This window comes from Gigantopelta aegis, chromosome 14 (assembly GCF_016097555.1).
Source record: "Gigantopelta aegis isolate Gae_Host chromosome 14, Gae_host_genome, whole genome shotgun sequence".
Classification (NCBI taxonomy): Eukaryota; Metazoa; Mollusca; class Gastropoda; order Neomphalida; family Peltospiridae; genus Gigantopelta; species Gigantopelta aegis.
In genome coordinates, this window is record NC_054712.1 from 27,413,833 (window position 1) to 27,433,798 (window position 19,966).

General features: G+C 38.6%; 1 protein-coding gene across 3 annotated transcripts in view; it reads left to right on the forward strand.

Annotated features, from left to right (window-relative positions):
* The window catches only part of LOC121389006 (chromodomain-helicase-DNA-binding protein 8-like), a 104,863-nt gene that overhangs the window by 37,335 nt on the left and 47,562 nt on the right, over positions 1–19,966 (forward strand). For all 3 annotated transcript variants that reach the window (XM_041520596.1, XM_041520598.1, XM_041520597.1), the window contains exons 18-27: positions 9,233–9,309; positions 9,680–9,798; positions 10,291–10,446; positions 10,846–11,025; positions 11,335–11,445; positions 12,074–12,339; positions 13,295–13,382; positions 14,077–14,179; positions 16,929–17,085; positions 17,692–17,781. In XM_041520596.1, the coding sequence (XP_041376530.1) occupies positions 9,233–9,309; positions 9,680–9,798; positions 10,291–10,446; positions 10,846–11,025; positions 11,335–11,445; positions 12,074–12,339; positions 13,295–13,382; positions 14,077–14,179; positions 16,929–17,085; positions 17,692–17,781 (1,347 nt within the window). The remainder of the gene's footprint in view (positions 1–9,232; positions 9,310–9,679; positions 9,799–10,290; positions 10,447–10,845; positions 11,026–11,334; positions 11,446–12,073; positions 12,340–13,294; positions 13,383–14,076; positions 14,180–16,928; positions 17,086–17,691; positions 17,782–19,966) is intronic.

The window sequence follows — 19,966 nt, forward strand, 5'->3', positions numbered from 1 at the left end:
CTCTTCGCCACACGATTCAACCATCAGCTGAGGGTTTACGTGTGTCCGGTGCCGGATCCCAAAGCTCTGGATCTCGACGCCTTGGCCATCAGCTGGGAACAGATGGACGCGTACGATTTTCCTCCACCAATCCTCCTTCCAAGGGTGCTTAAGAGGTTTCAGCTGTACCATTGTCGCCTGTTACTCATTGCTCCGATGTGGCCATCCAGGATGTGGTATCCAGATCTAATACGTCTTGCCGATCCACATCCTTTACCGCTGCCAGACTGGGATCATCTGTTGCTGCATCCCACGTCAAGACTATACCATCCACGTCCGCAGTTGTTCCAACTGCACGCATGGACATATCTCGAAGAGTTTGAGGAAGAAAGGTTTTTCTTCACAGTCTACGGCGACCATTTTGAAAGCGCACAGATCAGCTACTACTGCGGCTTACAACGTCAGATGGCTTTGCTTTCACCAATGGTGTGTCCGGCAAAAACTCAAACCTCAGACGATCCAGATACCTCGTCTTGCTGATTTTTTGCTGTATCTGCGGACCGCTTTACGATTGAAGGGGTCTACCATCGCTGGGTACGTTTCGGTCATCGCTACTGTTCGTGATGTCGCTACTGGAACGAAGTTCTCGGGTATTCCTGAGATCCATAAGATGATCAAAGGGTTTCGCCTTGATGATCAAGTACACCGGTTTCGGCGACCAAGATGGGACCTGAATCTGGTGTTACGAGCGTTATCGACCGCACCTTATGAGCCGATAAAATACTCTTCCCTGCAAGACTTGACACGGAAGACGGTGTTTTTACTCGGTTTTGCCACAGCTACCCGTGTCTCAGAACTCCATGCTCTTGATGTAGACTTGGTACGTTTTCACCGAGATCGGCGTGCAGTCAACTTGGGGTTACTCATGAACTTTGTTGCAAAGAATCAGTTACCAGACTCGTTCGTATGTTGTGCAGGCTCTCACCTCTATCGTTGGTCCAGCGGACGTTGAGGACTTGGCGTTGTGCCCTGTCGGAGCCCTGCACCAGTACATCGAGAGGACCAGATCTTTTCGACAACATCGCAAAAGACTTTTCCTCTCCTGTAACCAGAGTCGGTTGAGGGATATTACCAAAAACACGGTGGCCACCTGGATCCTTTCTTCTATCCTGACCGCCTATCAGAAGGAGGGTTTACCTGCTCCATCTGCTTCTAATCCACATGAACTCCGTGCCTTGGCTGCCACGATGTCCCTGCACTGCAACACACCCATTCAGCACATTATCACTGGTTGTTTCTGGGCTACGGACGCCATCTTATCTGAGGGATGTCTCCACAGAAGGCGTTGAGGGGTTCCATCATCTGGGTCCGGTTGTTGCTGCACAGACTCTGTTGAATACAATCCGTCTTCGTCGCCGTTGATGTCTGTCTGATTCTGGGCTGCATACCGAGATGTCCATCGAATCGACAGGTGAGGATTGCTTAGACTTTTGTTCTTTTGCACAGTTCACACACTGGTGCCGGAACTTTTGTCTCGATAACCTTTACCCTGCACTGCATGTGGTTATTTGTTGTCGTTATTGAACTAACAGTTTTTTGGTGTACTAGACAGAAAACACTCGGGGGTCTTGTTCTGTTCAATGTTCTGACGGATGCACATCATTAGGGTGTCGCTTGTTATTAAGAAAATAACACTTCAATACGTGAGGGTTACCTAACACCTGCATCCCTGGTGGCTACGACTTCCCACCCTGTCAGAACCAGCATGAGATGTGGCAGCCGCCTCCTGGTCCTTTGTTCTGGGAGCCGTACCTGCCACTGCTGACGGATGCCACCATTCTGGTTGTTGTTACTAACATCACTTGCATTGGTCTGTGACGGGCATCCCTAGGGGGAGGGCTTACCAGGGTTGGCCTCATTCTTCCACTAGTCAGCCTCTTTCCGGTTTGGGGAGTTATCACAAGCATCTACGGATCTCGGCACCCACCACCATCTGTTGAATGCTGCCCTTGTTTGAGGACAGGTAATGTCTAAAGAAATGGAGAAAACTTGGAGTGTTTTCTCTTTTATAGATACATTACCTGTCCTCAAGATTTCATCCCGCCCGGGCCTCCCCGCTTCCTGTTATCCATGCGATGCGCTCAGAGAAAAAGAAGGAAGTTACAGTCATGTGACTGGAACTAGAGAGCAGTATGCAGTAGAAGAATTTAGGCCATCCCATTGGCTGTTGGGATATTTGGACCAGACCACTTGCGTGGGGGGTGGGGGGGGGGGGAGGTGCCCTTGTTTGAGGACAGGTAATGTATCTATAAAAGAGAAAACACTCCAAGTTTTCTCCATTTTAAGGAAAAGCTCAGTAATAATCATGAAGTTAATCATCGACAAAACATTGTTTGAACAACCATTAATGCCAGTGACCAGATTTCAAAATAAACTTAGGCAACAGGTAGTTAGTATTGCAGTGTTCTCCAACTTTTATGCGACCAGGTTGGTGGACATGTGAGGCCCAGGCCTCACATACGAGTGGACGAAGTCGACGAGGAGGGGTGAGCTCGAGAGGGGTTCGCCCCCTCTTGCACCGTAAAATTTTGTAAATCTTAAGTCACAAAAGGTGCTTCTTTTCTGGCATTTAATAGTTGATTTAAATAAAGTTAACCATAATCTATCACCGGTCACGCTGAAGTAGTAGGGCCTAGATGATCATAGGCCTAAATGTGTGCGGCCAGTGGGCTAATCTCACCTTGAACATTTTGAAAATAAAAGCTCATATAGATGCGATCCTGGCATCTGGGGATAGTATTTTGCCGTCTTTCATTGCATAAAATATTATTCTCGATTTATGGTTTTCAACATGCCAACAGCCAGCAATAGACAATTCCCCTGCATGAAATTTTCCTGGACCCTTGTCAATTACTCGCAAGGACTAAGATTTACTAAAAATCATAATATGCAAATTGCCAATGATGAAGTGACGGGCGGCTGTCTGTCAAAAATTACCGCTCGCTGATTGGATTAGAGGAGCCAAGCTGTTGAGAGGCAATCTACGTTGCACCGCTGAGATTGTGCAGCTTATATTAACGACTCCCGCTTTATCACTGCTGGATATTGGGGAGGCCTGGTTTTAATTTTGTTCGACACGTGGACATTTTGATGGGCATTCATCGTTGTTCTTAGAGCGGTTGGCGAGGAGCGAATTCAAACTACATTATTTTTTTACGATCATTTTAGTATGCAATGGCCTGTCCGGTGAGATCGGCCAGCCAGCAACCTGATGCAAATAAACCTTAGCAGGGGGTAATTAACAATTGTTGAGCACAGTGACACTAATGAAACTTGTTAATTACCGATTGCCATGATTTTGATAACAGTTCTGGAGGCTTTAAAAATCTAAACATCAATCAAGAAAACCCAATGATGAATGGCATTTGAGCGCGACTCAGTTATTTTATCAACAAAATATCCAAGCGGAGCTTACTTTGGTAAAAGATAACCTGACCTCTGGCTTATAAAGTTAATTTTAGCAGCGGTTCAACCATCCACCATGCCCGCCAGTGTTTCCGTGATGAAAGTGCATCTATCGGCCGACGTCAAAATAAAAGAAATGAGGATGAATGTCATTTTTTATGTACATGCCCACAATTCACCATTATACGGAACTCATTTTTAAATTCAGTGTGGCCCCGCCTCCATTGACAACCGCATCAGATTGGATGCAGTGAGAAAGGTCAGCAGGTCAGTGGCCACGCGCCAAAATGCTCATGCTGCACGTGGTACTTTGTGGGCTGGGCTTTATTAAACTAGACCTACGTCAAATTTCACAAGAAGGGTAGAACCATCACAATCGGCAATTAATATCTATGTTATAAAATCAATAAAATACGTTTGGTATCGAATTCGAAATAAAAATATTTTAAATAGGGCCTAGGCTACATACACATGTACCTTCATCACGGCCTTTATAATCTATCCAGGGGTACTTCTTACGGTAGGCATCTGAAAACGAAGGTCGTTTAGTGCCGGCATTAGGGAGGGGCCTTGAAGCATTATCGTTGGTACATGTAGGCCTACGGATAAATCCGAAAGCGCACAAATTTTTCTTCCCTGCCATGATTAAATATTACGTCGGTATAAACGATCAGGACACAATGGGCTAGCCTGTGCAGGATTTTATAGGGAGTGGTCGTGACGTCATATCGCGGTAAACTGCATGCTGATGAAACAAACCAGGGATCGTATAGGCCTTGGAGTAATTAGAGGAGTGTGCACGACACTAATTGCATTACAAACAATACACTACGAGCATTCAGATATGAAGCCCGAGCTTTCTTCAGTAGGTCCATTGGTTTCTTCAATAGGTCCTTTGATGTCTAACTTCATGCAGTAAATTTTCTAACGTTATTTAGGGGATAACCCTAATGTGTTTTCCGATTTGCGGTCGTATATCGGTGGTTTTACTGTCGCAAATTTAGTTTTATTGGCGACGCGTTAGCAAATCGGAAAACACAGTAGGGTTATCCCTATTCTAATTAAACTGTTTGCTGGTTGATTTTAAATAGGAAATTGTCACATTTGTAGTAAGAATAATGGTGACGTCGTTAGGTAGCCCATTAACCTTTAGACTACTGGATTAATTTTTAACAAAAACCACGTTGAGTACAAGTTTATAATTTTTACTCACATATATTCACTTAAATGTTTCATAAATACATGAAATAAAGTTCATATATGAATCGGTAAGTATTATTTTCGTGTCTTTTTTTGTAATTTTTATTATTTTAGATCGGCTAATGGTGATTAAAATTAGGCAAAAAATCAAAAAAGTTGCATTGTCTTACGGGCATTTGTGGCCAGCTGTCCAGTATTTATGTCCATTATTCCCGATAACAGTTTTCTGACCAGAATTTTTGTTTAAACCCGAACTACGATTCATATTGCAATATTTGGTAATTTTCGTTGTTGGTAAAACGATCAAATTTATTATCAAATTAGCTGTTACAATCAGCTATCGATCCCTGAAAATTACCGCGACGTGCCGCCATTGTTGTCAAGCGAAAATACTTGCCAAAAACCACTTTTTGAACTCAAAATTTCAAGATATTTTCAATTGAAAAAATCAAAACAAAAACCACCATTTTGAAAAAAAATCTTGTTTCTTTAATTATATTTCTGTTTCCGGTGAGTGTCGTGTGCAAAACGGTGGGAAATATGAATTGGGGAATGCACTGTATACAGTGTACAGTATATCGACTGACGTGACGTCGGGCGAGATATCTCGCCTGCAGTAGTCAGAAGGTTAACAGACGATGGGTGGTCGGACAGTTAGCGGCTCGAACATAGATGTGTAATTTGACATATTTAATCTGCTCTCATGATTAGATAAAGAATAATATGTTCATTTCTGACATAAAAACTTCTCAGTATTTAACGACTTCTGTACATAATATGAACGCTACAGAAATTGTCTTTATGACGTCATTACAAAACATCCCTGTTCCTCGCTTAAATTTGCGACCGCTATTTCGGTGATTTTACCACCTGAAATTTTTAGCAGGGATCCAATCAGATTCGTTCTTGCAAATGTGTTGAATTAGAAATATTATTATTATATACTCCAAGTCCAAGTACAGGCTAAATATAGCGATAGGTGAATAGAATTGACGAAAGTTTTTTTCGTCATAGCGGATTGATTTTCGACTTGGCGGCATTTTTTATCAGCTTGGCGGACCCGTCTGCGAAAATCTTCAGCTTGGTGGCACAAATTCTCAGCTTGGCGGGTGTACAAGCCACTTACTGGGGTTGGAGAACACTGGACTGTTGTTTACATTTTTACTATTAGTGATGACTGTTATTTTAACTATGTGGACTGTTGTCTTGACATGTGAGTGAGATCGCATGCCTTTTCGCATAACCAAAACCATTCTAATGCCCCCCAAAATAGGTTATAAAAAATAAATTTGTCAAATTAACATATTTGAGTATAAATACAGGGCATATTTCAACAAAAACTTATAAAATAATCTCAAAAACGGTAATATTTTTGGGTGAAATTTGTTTACCCTCTAATAAGTCGACCCCCCCCCAAGTTATAAACTAATTTTTGGGTGAAAAAAAAAGACTTATAGGCGAAGATATACAGTATATACAATCCTAATATTACAGTAAATGGTGCTGTTGTGTGGTTAAATACATTCCTTTCTTTGGTATTATAGCTAGACTGTTTTACATTATGGGTCTTAAAATATATTCACTAAGAAGACGGCACCGTACATGAGATCCAGAGCAAGTGAATGAAGCTACTCATAGGCCAGGCCTTGACCTTAAGTTTTTCCAGACGAGACGAAGTCGAGTCCTTAAATCCAAAAATTTGGTGATAAATCTTTATAGTTAACAACGAAACACAGTGATATTATCCCTATTCTAATACTACACCTATTAGTAGTATCTGTAAGCAATTTTATTGTGGTTTTATTAAAGAAATCCCACAATTTTTAAAAACCTAATTATCTATTCTCCTTACGATATTCAATGAAAACACTTGTAGTAAGTAAAAGTATGATGTAATATTTTTTTTCGTTGTGTTTACATGACATCACTGACTTAGGAGCGAACCAAAGGCAAATTTATTGGTATTGTAGTCTGTTTTGAATATGATTTATTGTAATACAGGATACACTGAAAGAAATATTTTCGTTAGCTGTTAATTTTTGTTGCAAGACATATTGATATGATTGGGCTTTACATTTGTGAGTGGTGTTTCAACCTCATATTGAAGTATTTCGAGGAATTCGCCTGGTTTAATGTTGTACAAAATCAACGTTGATGGGGTAGGTCTACAAGTTTATAACTGTTGCTAACATATTTTCACTTAAAGATTTTAGAAAATAATATGCATTTACTAAAGTGTAAGTATTATTTTCAAAGGTTTTCCAAAATTGTGCGATATTTTAAAGCAGTTAATGTTCTTTAAAATTGCATTAAACATCAAGTAATTTCCATCTTGTCTTCTTTATCAATTTTATTGTCCCAAAAAGTATGTTCGAAACAAAAAATAAGGTACTTCAGATTGTGATATAATTATTTCTGATGAACCCGCTTGTACCCTTTTGAGAACACAAACTAGAAGAGCAGTCCACAAGACTGCTGTGATCGATCAGTGACCGGACCTTACTTGGGGTGGGTGCACGTTCATTGCTGCATACGAAGTGTTACAATGGCACAAAATAGTAACAATAACATAATTTTCATCTGAAGTTAGTAATTTTTTTGAAAATTATTTATATCGATGTTTAAATATAATGGAAGACGCGGAATTAATATACTAATAAAAACACCACACATGAGGCCAAGTGACAGCATATCGGACGAGTTCTCGGAATTTTGTCATACTAATAAATCCTGGTTGCTCATGACAGTACATTTATCGTCTGATTTATCACGAACATTAACCAATGGAAAAAAGGCTTATATGAAAGTTGTATTAGAATTTTATTTAAACATGTGTTTAAGGGTGGTTGTTTTTAAAATTACGAGCAATATATTGTGAAATATAGATGTCGGAAATGGACAAAACAAACTATTTTTAAGGATGGCCTCAAAGGTGGGGTAAATATGGTATGATTTTTTTTTTTTTTTTTAAATCAAACAACCACCACCAAAAACCCGACCTATCCTACCTACAGTATCTTGTTTGGTATGATTCCAGAAACACACAATAGTTTTGCGGTTTTTAAATAAAAATTATTTAGGCCTAATCACGTAATGAAGGCTTCAAAATATTATTGAAACACTTCACGCGGTTTTCACGTGTAGACGTAGAAAAAAAATGTGATTCTTAAGAAAAGTATTTTAATGTGTGTCCTGCACTAATGTAGAACGGTCTGCTAATCCTGAAGATCGATATTGCTTATCTTAATACTTGAAATGGCTGTAACTATCTTTAATAGGTGTCATTTTTCGAAGAATCTGAACAAAACTTGCCTTTATTTCAAAAGAATAGCAGTTTTTATTGATGACAGTAAACCTGTAAATGCTGTAAGCCAATTATCCCAGACAGGGGATCGCCATGTGTGTTTGTGTTATGAACTTATCACGTGACACGATCAGATGCCATTTTGAGCAAGGTTATTGCGCAAAGCAATAGTAAATGATGAGAGAGATTTAATTTAAAATAATTTTTAAACAAGATTAATATTTTTAACATAGAAAACATTTGTCACTTTATACATTTCTTTAACATAATAATAGATAATAGGTAATCTAGAAGGAAATAAACCGCGATTGAGTTATGGTTTAGTTTAGACTTCAGCTGGCAGTCAATAGTCTTGATCATACAAGGCATTAGTTATAAATAGGCATCCAAACAACGGGCCGTGTTGTTGATTGTCATAAATGACTACGAATAGATAACCCATGACTCAAATGGAAATTCCATGACCCTACGAACCACTGAATTATTTCAAATTATTTGTCTTAGTCCGCTATGTTAAAAAAAAATCATACCACTGGCAAATATATTCCTTTGTTTCACTGAAACATATTGCGCAACTGCCACCTGTTGGTCAGACTAGGGGAGCAATTAACAGCTAGAGCAACTCGTGGCAGTAGAGAGCACGCACATGAAGTGTGGAATTTCAGACTTTAACGTCTTGTTGATTGTGGAGTGACTGGACATGTCAAAACATTTGTTAGCCCGGCAGACTACCGGGGTTAAACAACTGGTAGTCCCAGTGAGAAATCAGTAGCCAAAACACCCCGGGCTACCACTAACGTCAAGCCCTGTAGGCATTTGTTGTCATTTTTGCATCTCTTAAAGGGACATTCCCGAGTTTGCTGCATTGTAAGATGTTTCCAACTAATAAAATATTTCTTCGATTAAACTTACATAATAAATATATTTTCTTGTTTAGAATATCAGTGTCTGCATATTCAATGTGTTTCTGGCCATCTCAATATCTGTAAGAAGCCCAAACTGGATTTTGTCTTCAAATAATTTTGTACGTACGAAAAAATTACTTTTTAGGAAATAAAATGAAATTTAACCTAGTACAAATATTAGAACAATCAGAAACACGTTTAATATACAGCCACTAATATTTTACGCAGGAAAAATATATTTGATATGTAATTACAATCGTTAAAATGTCTGTTAGTCGATAACATCTTAAAAATTGCAGCAAACTCTGGAATGTCCCTTTAAACCAGTATTTGCTAAAGGTGCAAACATTTCTTCATTTCTTGGTTTTCCTTTTTCCAGTTACCTGTATGAAAGATTAGATGGCCGGATTCGTGGCAATTTGAGGCAAGAGGCAATAGATAGATTTTCAAAACCTGGTAAGTTTATTTCATTCTGTTACTGTTTTTCACGCGTGAAAGTAAATACACCGATTTATATGTTTTAAACATAGATTAATTGTCCAGTCTGTATAGCTTTTAGATATTAAATTAGATATTAAATTATCTTTGGAATGTTTTACCGAGCATTAAACCATGTATTTGAAACTACATTCGTGAACGGTTGAGAACCAATTCTTTTCACATCACTATGCAAGGTAATATGGGATTTGAGAATGGGAACACATTCACAAAAATGTAAAGGAATACGTTCCCTGCACCAGAACACCGTTTGATGCATGTAATGTTTCACAAACTGTGCATTTGATATCTAGAAAAATGAAGGAATCCACATTGTGTTTATTTTCAGATTCTGATCGATTTGTTTTTCTGCTGTGTACCCGAGCTGGGGGTCTTGGAATCAACTTGACAGCTGCAGACACGGTCATTATATATGACTCTGACTGGAACCCGCAGAATGATCTGCAGGTGTGTAAATTATCAGTCACGTTTGGTCTTTGGTAGATAAAATGTTTTGAATATTTCTATTTTTATTCTTTATTTTAATTTTTCTGGTTTAACTTATTTTAGTGTTTAATTATAAATGATTACATTTGGATTTTAAATATTCCACATTTTCTTCTAATAATGTGCTGTAGAAAAACACCTTCGTAAAAGCATGCAACAGACACGTACATGGGGAGGTCTGAGGGTCGGCCCCTGAATAGATTTTCCGGGGATGGATAATTCGACCCACCCTGTAAACTTCACTCACGACAGTATAGACCCCCTTCCTGTTAAAATCCTTCACACACTCCTGTATAACTAAGAATCGAGGTCAAAGCACATGAGAATATTTTTCTATTTCCAATTTCAGTATATAGCAATGCAGAGTATTTGACTGAACCATATTAAAAAACATTAATATTCTACATTTTAACACTGTATACTATGAATTTTTTATTTATTTTCTATTTGTAGGCTCAAGCACGCTGTCATCGTATTGGTCAAACGAAAGAGGTGAAGGTGTACCGACTTATTACAAGGAACTCGTATGAGCGTGAAATGTTTGACAGAGCTTCACTAAAGTTGGGTCTTGATAAAGCAGTGCTACAGTCCGACAAATCTGTCAATCCGGTGAGTACTTACTTCTTTTTAAATAATGTTCACGTCACACTTTGGACTGTTAACCAACAGAGTAACAAATGCATTTAAAAGCAAATTTATGGTTTCCAGTGGTGATAAAAGCTTTAAAACAATGATACATTTTCTTATCCTATTTAAAATCAATCTTATGGTTTCCAATGGTAAAACAATGAAATATGGTGGACTCATTGTGCTATTTTTCGTTCCAGCCAGTACATCATGACTGGTATATCAAATACTGTGGTATATGCTGTCCTGTCTGTGAGATGGTGCATGTAAAAGACCCCTTGCTGTTAATGGAAAAAAATGTAGTGGGTTTCCTCTCTAAGACTAAATGTCAAAATTACCAAATAGAAACTTAAAACAATGAAAAATTTTCTTATATTTCAGCAATCACAACTGTCGAAGAAGGAGATAGAAGATTTGTTGAAGAAGGGTGCGTATGGTGCGTTGATGGATGACGACAATGCTGGTGATGAGTTCTGTGAGGAAGACATCGACCAGATCCTGCAGCGCAGAACGCAGGTCATTCAGATAGAGAGTGAGACCAAGGGATCCACCTTTGCTAAGGTTTGTTAGCCAGTGAATCAAATCAACTTTTTCTTTTCAGTATCCTCAAACTAGTATACCCTTGAAGCCCTCTCCTATATACATAATATATACGTGGAGTGGGGTATTGCTGTTTTATTATCTTTGTGGTCTTTATCCATATGTTTATGCCATGTCACTAAATAAAATTGTATAGAGTGCTTCCTTCCTCTCATTGTGTAAAATGTGCCGAGGTGTTTTTCAAACTCATTACATACAGTACAGTTTTTTATATGATCGGGGAGCAAAATAAATAATATTGATATATATATTTTTGTGTTATTTTTTTAGGCAAGCTTCAGCATGTCCTCGGAACGGAGTGATATTGACATTAATGATCCAAACTTCTGGCAGAAATGGGCCAAGAAAGCAGACATTGATGTTGATGAAATAAAAGGAAAGGTAACGAAAGAGTGACAGAAGTGCCGTTTAAGGCAAATGAAAATGACAAGCATCAGCTGCACTTTTTATTAAGAGAAAAATGTAGAAAATAAGCCATAATGATTATAGTATGCATTTTTTCAATTTCTTGTTCCAGCCAGTGCACCACGACTGGTATGTCAAGGCCATGTTATGTGCTATCCTGTCTGTGGGATGGTGCATATAAAAGATCCCTTGCTGCTAATAGAAAAATGTAGAGGGTTTCCTCTCTTAGACTATATTTTTAAAATACCAATTGTTTGACATTCAATAGCTGATGATTAATAAATCAATGTACTCTAGTGGTGTCGTTAAAGAAAACAAACTTTTCTTTCAGTTTTACCAGAGTGGAGATGTAATTCTGGTAGAGTACTAACAAGAGATGTAAAGGGTCATAGGCGGATCCAACTAGGTCGGTTTTTATCCCATCTCGGCTAAACCAGTGCCCCAGTGTGTGTTAAAAACTGTGTCAATAGGAAAATTCATCCCTTCATACTATTTTGTAGGAATACCTTAAATACCCAATAGCTGAATAAATATTAATTTAATTTTTTTACAAATTTGTCCAGTAAATTTCGTATGCTGCAATATATTGATATTTTTCTCTCAGAACAACCTTATCATTGACTTGCCGAGACGGCGTAAGCAAACCAGTCGCTATGGTAACGAGGATGGTATGATGGAGATCAGTGACGTTGAGTCGAGCTCCAGTTCTGATGAAGATGGCGGAGGCCGATCGAATCGCAAGTCCTCTCGACGCAAGAAAAACAAAAAAAATGATGATGATGTTGATTATGCAGGTGAAGAGTTAGTCAAGGGAGAGAATTACTGGAGATCGGAGTGTTTCAAGGTGGAGAAAAACCTTCTTGTATACGGGTATGTTATTTTTCTTAACTTTTAAATTAAAGATATTCTGTCTTTAATTATTCATATGCTAGCATCTGTTTCTTAACATGTAGAGGTTAAGCATTCTTGAAAAAAGAATATGTAGGTGGTTTTGGTTTTTTTCCAACTTATTTCCTGTAATAAGTCTGTTAAAAAAGTTATTATGATTTGTAGAAAATAGAATGTATAGCTATCATTCATGATCACTTATTTAAGACTTCAAAATAGCAATTCTACATTCTCACACACAGCTTTCATTTTTATTCTCTGCTGTCTAGTCGAAGTATAACAGCGAATGTTTTGTAAAGACTAGTGTGTTTATTTTTTTTATTGGTTAATTATGTGGTTATTTGAACTTGGTCTGTGGATGGTTGTACCTTAGTAGTAGATCATAGGATCAATCACTCATCATAAACTATTTTTATTTTGTTTTTACCCTGTCCCAACCAGTGACCCATGACCCAATGACTGGTGCACCAAAAGTCGTCCTGTGTACAGTTTTATCAATGAGAAAGTGCATATAAATTTTTTAATCGATCTCCATCAGTGGGCATTGGGCTATTTTTCGTTCCAGCCAGTGCACCATGATTGGTATATCAAAGGTTGTCGTATGTGCTATCCTCTTTTGGGGACGGTGCATATAAAATATCCCTTGCTACTAATGAAAACATGTAGCGGGTTTCCTCTCTGAGATTGTCAGAAATACCAAATGTTTGACATCCAATAGCCGATGATTAATAAATCAATGTGCTCTAGTGGTGTTGTTTATAAAAAAAAAAAATGGCAGCAGCAGAATTTTTTTGTTTGAAAATAACTACATGTTAGACAAAAAATAACTAGATTAAAATGTGCCAAGTTGTCGTTAAACAAATATTTCTTTCCTTTAAATATTGATATTGCTACAACTAGTGTTGTTTAATTAGACTTGATATTGTGTTATTTGCAGGTGGGGCCGATGGTCAGAAATTGTTGCACACAGTCATTTTAAGAGAGCCCTGGAGGATAAAGACGTAAAGTCAATAGCTAAAGCAATTGTAAGTAAAAGTAGCACCCAGAAATATATCCCAGCATCCACTAAAGTATTTTTCAAGAATAGCTTAATTTTTGCATCTATTGTAGGCAAAATAACAAAAAAGTTCTAATTTGTTATATAGCTGGGATCGATCCCGTCAGTGGGCCCATTGGGCTATTTCTCGTTCCACAGCTGCTATATTAAAGGCTGTTGTATGTACTACCCTGTCTGTGGGATGGTGCATATAAAAGATCCCTTGCTGCTAATCGAAAAAAGAGTAATCCATGAAGTGGTGACAGAGGGTTTCCTCTCTCAATATCTGTGTGGTCCTTAACCATATGTCTGATGCCATATAACCGTAAATAAAATGTGTTGAGTGCATTGTTAAATAAAACATTTCTTTCTTCTTTTTTTTTCTTATATAATTACTGATTTTTTGTTTTTATTAAAATCAATAAATAAAATAGAACTAGTTCAAATTAAAAAAAGTTTTTTTTAGCAATTATGGATGGGAACTATTGGTGACACTAAATAAATTTATGGTGGGTGAGACATTTAATTCTACAGAATTCTTGATACATTTTATGTTTGTTAAAATTACTATAGCTGATGTAAAATTAATTTTATTGTAAAATGAAGATTTTTATGATTATCTCTGGTTGTGATGTTTTTCATGTCAATTTCGATGGGGTTTTTTTTTATTTATTTTTTTATAGCTGGTCCATTCCCTTCAGTTCTACAAAGGAGATGAGAGAATCAAAGGTTTCATCTGGGATCTTGTATCTCAAGACAACGAAGACCAACTTAAAAATCACTCAGGTTTGTATTTATATTAGGTTTATAGGACATCTCCTTTAGAAGTTGGATTTAACACAGTCATTATAATGCATACCAGAGGTGCATGGGTGGTAGGATCGTTCCTCAGTGGGTCTGTTGGGTTTTTTCCATCCCAACCACTGTCGCACAATTAGTATATGAAAGGCCATGATGTATGCGGTCCTTTTTGTCGGAAAATGTAATATACTCTTCAAAAAAAGAAATGCAAAAGGGTACAAATGGGTTATAACTCCGATTTTATGTTTCCTACCGGTTCATGCTTTGTGAATATAAGGTCATTGCATGTCCCAAACACATTCCCACGGTTACATTCGATAAAACGCAGCTACTGTACAATAAAGTTCCAAAATGTGAATATTCGCAAAAACGCAGCCACGTGCAAACCATGTCACCACTGCACGTGCGTTGTCTGCACGTGCAACATGATACCGACAATATAAAAGTGCAGGGAGTTCGCTTGCCTGGCCTCTGTATCTGGCCGACAGTTGACAATCCAGGACATGCCACGTCTCGGTGAACCGCAGAGAAACTGCTATCGACCGACTAGACGCAGGCGAATCCAGAACGGCCGTTGCCAGGGCATTCCATGTGTCCCCAAGCACCATCTCCAGACTGTGGGACCGTTACCAGCAACATGGATCAACACGTGACCTCCCTAGATCTGGTCGACCACGGGTCACTACCCCCGGGCAGGACCGCTACATCCGGGTACGCCACCTTCGGGAACGATTGACTACTGCCACCTCCACAGCCGCAGCAATACCAGGTTTGCGCAGGATATCCGACCAGACCGTACGGAACCGCCTACGTGAGGTAGGAATTCGTGCCAGACGTCCAGTTCGAGGTGTCATCTTAACACCACAACACCGTCGACTCCGACTGCAGTGGTGCCAGATTCATCGACAATGGCCTCAACTGCGATGGAGACAGGTGTGGTTCAGTGACGAGTCCCGATTTCTGCTCCGACGTCATGATGGAAGATGTCGCGTGTATAGGCGTCGTGGTGAACATTATCCGGCAAACTGCGTGCAGGAAGTGGACAGATTCGGTGGGGGTAGTGTCATGGTGTGGGCAGCCATCTCACACACTGGCAACCTGAATGCACAGGGCTACATTGACCAGATCCTCCGGCCACACATCGTTCCAGTTATGGCCAACGCCAACGCAGTGTTCCAACATGACAACGCCAGGCCTCACACAGCACGTCTCACAACGGCTTTCCTACAGAACAACAACATTAATGTCCTTCCTTGGCCATCGATATCACCGGATTTGAACCCAATTGAGCATCTATGGGACGAGTTGGACCGACGCCTCCGACAGCGACAACCACAGCCCCAGACCCTGCCCGAGCTGGCAGCAGCCTTGCAGGCCGAGTGGGCCACCATCCCCCGGGACGTCATCCGTACTCTGGTTGCTTCAATGGGCAGGCGGTGCCAGGCAGTTGTCAACACACGCGGAGGCCACACCCGGTATTGACTCCAGATGACCTTGACCTTGGTGGTGTGTCCTATCACTTACTCACAATGGACTAGAGTGAATTGTGAACAATCCTGCAACATTTGGTAATTATCGGACTCACCATTCAATAATTAAATCAATTCTCCAAATGTTACGACAATGTGGTTTTGCGTTTCTTCTTTTGAAGAGTATATAATATAAAATACAAAATGTTTTTTTTTTTCTGAAGACTTTTTTTCAAAATTATCAACTGTTTGAAATCCAATAGCCGATGATTAATTAATCACCATGCTCTGATGGTATTAAACAAAACAAACTTTAAAATACTGTAAAACGAGTATTATTCGAGAATGTGTAATTTTCGCGTTTTTCACGTTTTTAATTTAGCCGCGAAAATTACTTGCGCAAATAATAAAATCCATTAGAACAAAAAAAGAAAACGAAAAACAGTTTAGCAATTTTGGCATGCTGCTCTGCATCATTCAGTCTATATTCACCGTGTTTTTGTTTACGATTTGTAGAAGTGTTTAATTTATCAACGGCATCATTGGCAGCCTGTGTCGATTGAACTTCTTCAATTGTTAAACACGTTGAACAGTCAGGTAAACCAACAGTTTCAGGTTTGTCCGCGCTTTTTTTAACCACTGCAAAATTGAACCTGCGATAACGCTGTTTTTGTGAAGAATGATGAATGTAGTTGATTTTTGGAACAGACATTCTTACTGGTATTGTTAAGCTGTGAATAAACATTTAGGAATTAGTATAATGAGCCATTTTTAATTGGCCGATCAAAATAAGGGACACAAATGGTTTTGTAAACTTCTGGAAAAACGTCATCGACAAGTGACAAAAACAAAAGAGGTGAGATGTTTTTAACAACCGGTGTTTAAACATTAAAACAAGATTACAAGTAGAAGTGTTTGTCTTTATTTCACACTTTCTGGACATGTGGCTGCAGCACTTGGTGGAGTCGCTCAGATAGGGATAATATTACGTATACCTCTGTTGACCACTCTAGTGTCGATTTAATGTTATGTACCAAAGTATAGTTTTGTACATGACACTGCAAAAATTAAAAACCGCGAGCTGCCTTCATTTTTGATATCACGAAAATTTACTGCCACGAATAATACCCGTTTTACAGTAATTCAAGTTTGTATTCACTTCAGTTTTATGGATGGGTATAATTCTAATTAAGACTGTTTTTAAATTACATGTATCCTTTTTATTGTTTTCCTCAGCACAAAAATAATTTAAATTTGTTTTACAGGGTTATCTGCTCCTGTACCGCGTGGCCGAAAAGGAAAGAAGGCAAAACAGGATAATCGGGGCTATTCTGAAGAGCTTGAGAAGGCCAATCTCGACTTTGATCCAGATGCTATCCTTGATCACGGTTACAAACGACATCTACACAGACATTCTAATAAGTAAGTTTAATTTGAGGTCCAAATATGATGTGACTTTAGATCATGCAATAATGTAGCATGCAAACTAAGATCTTTTAAAAACATTTCGACACCTAATAGTTCATGTATTTTTCCTGCTGGAGTGTTATCATTCATTCATTCATTCATGTAGCCATTTATCTATTTTCTTGTTTTAAATTTGATTTAAAAATAGACCATGTTGTGGAAGAAAACAAAAACCATTAAATAGTTGGACTATTTAGCCCGCCTTAGCTTTACCAAGATATTTTTAAAAATGTAAAATAATTTGAATATTTAATTACTACCCTAAATATATAAAAACAAAAAGTTTATAGAATATTTGTGTCAATTTGAGCTTTTCCTTTAGGACATCATTTTCTTCGTTAAAATGGATTATGGGTTACCTGAATATTTTTGGTGTAATTCGTAAATTGTTTATACACATTTTCAGTTCTCAGGCATAAATATATGCTAATGTACACCACTTTTTAAAGACCATTTCTTGAGTATTTGGTGTAAATATACTATATAGCAAGTGCATTTTTCAGACATTTTATTAAAGATGATTGAACATATTTCAGGAGTTATGTATTTTTAATTTTTCAGAGTATTACTACGTGTTCGACTTCTGTACTACCTGCGGCAAGAAGTTATTGGAGAAGAAGCAGAGAAAGTCTTCAAACTTTTACCATTCAAGTTAGTACTTTACACAAGATACAGAGTGGGATGTACCTCTGTTGTAGAAAGTTTGCCGGTAGTGGGAAAGATCATAGGCTTAGTCACCCGAAAGTCCAAACCACATTGTTAACAACTATAATAAATTACTCTTCTACTTTTAATAGCCTTTAGATTTTCCCCATTACATTGGCAAAGATTCTACATAATAGATGGTAACCATGTCATCTCTATTAACTTTGCTAAGATTTCCTAGGAAATATAAGCGAAGGTGACATTGTTACCATCTAGTATGTGGAATCTGTGTCATTGTACCTTATTTGACCGGGAATAAGCCCAGGGGGCCAACACAACTCATTTGTAGCATTGTTGGGGGTGGGCTTATTTCCAGACATGGGGCCAGTTTAAAAAAAAAAAAATTCCACTAATGAATAAAAACCTGAAAATTATCAATAAATAAAACAACAAAAGCGGCAATAAATTTCATTTCAACATCCAAAGAATATCGTTTTTTAATTTGTATGAACACTCACATAATCCAGCACAAAATACGGTACACAAAGTGAAAGTACATAATCACATGTCGAGTTCATCCTGGTCCCACCCAACAAACTCGTTGTCCTCAGTGTCGTTGTCCTCAGTGTCGTTGTCCTCATCGTCGAAATGAAATGATTTGATCGCTTCATGTGGTGGCACTGCCTCAATTTCCAGTCCAACATCGTCGACTAAGCAAGAACGTAACACATAGTTTCTGCTTCCATCTAATGGTAGCGAAATCCCACAGGACTTAAAAGCTCCCCTCCTCAACAGCTTCCCACACGACACTTATCCAGTCTATAATGTTCTGTCTTGTCGGTTGCACATAATTCCTTCTGCAGTTCCGCTTTGCCGATTTGAACCACTCGCACCACTGTTGCTTTATTCTCTCTTTGAACACCTTGTTCACGTGAGTATCCATTGGCTGGACAAGTCCCGTGCAGCCTGAAAAAAAATATTGAATACTGTAAACCATCTGTTTACTGCTTCACGTAATTAATGCATTTAAATAATGCCAATTAATGCATCATCAAAATAATGAGACCGACCATCCCCAGCACACACACACACACACTGGTTAATTTGATTACATTCCATAACATAATAGTAGACGACTAAGATAAAAACCGCTGTGAATAAAAAAAAAAAACAACGCAACAAACATAGGCCAGTTTCCCACTAAATTAAAAACAATGTATAAATTAATACTATAAAAAAAAAAAAAAAAAATACTGACGCAAAATAATTTTGGTTTCATTTTAATTTGTATGAATAGCAAATTAAAAAAACCCATCTCTCCTGGTACTGTAACGATGTCGGTTTCGAACTCATCGAAACGATCTGTTTATGACTGGCACATGTGTGGCTTGTATGCGTCCAGTATGAGGAGTCGTCAAGTGTTGTTAGGTCCCCAGACATGTCGGATGAAATGGTGTACTTTCGCTGTTGTCATCCAACCGTTCTCCGTAGCAGTTATCATTACATTGTCTGGCACTTTCAACATGGGTAGCAATCGTGGGCCGATAACACCATTTTTCTCCTTGAAGATGATCAAAGCTTTCTGTTTGTCCCCATTAGCACTCGCCATCAAAGCTACTGTACACCCCTTTCTTAGCACCGCCGGTGTGAGAGATTTGCACAGTCTTCGCTCCTTTCACCTCATTTGTGTATTTCGGTACAGTGTCAAATCTAATCATCGTCTGGTCCATATTCACTATGTTGTAATCTGTGTAGTCCCATTTCTGTCTTAAAGCGCGGATTGCTGAATGAAAACTGGAAATTTTCTCCTTGTAATCACTCAGGATTTTCTGTACGTCGCATGTCCGAATATCGCTGCTTTCACCTGTGTAGCCACCCATTTGATGCCTGGAAATTCTGTACTCTAAGCTGACTGGCAACTTTTCAGGCCTTGCTTTGCAAAAAGTAGTTGGACTCACATCTACCTTCTGCCCGATCATCTTTGAACCATTCGAAGACAGCTTCATCCATTTCTGTGCTCTTTGCTTCCGCTCCACTACCAATATTCTTTCGTTCACTATCTTTGCCTTTTGAAAACATCAGCAATTTCTCATAATCTTTGTCCCACAGTCGAACCTGTTTTCTTGAAATGTCATATTCTCTTTCAGCCGCGGACAGATTTCGGCCATTACGTCTAAACCAGCCAGCAACA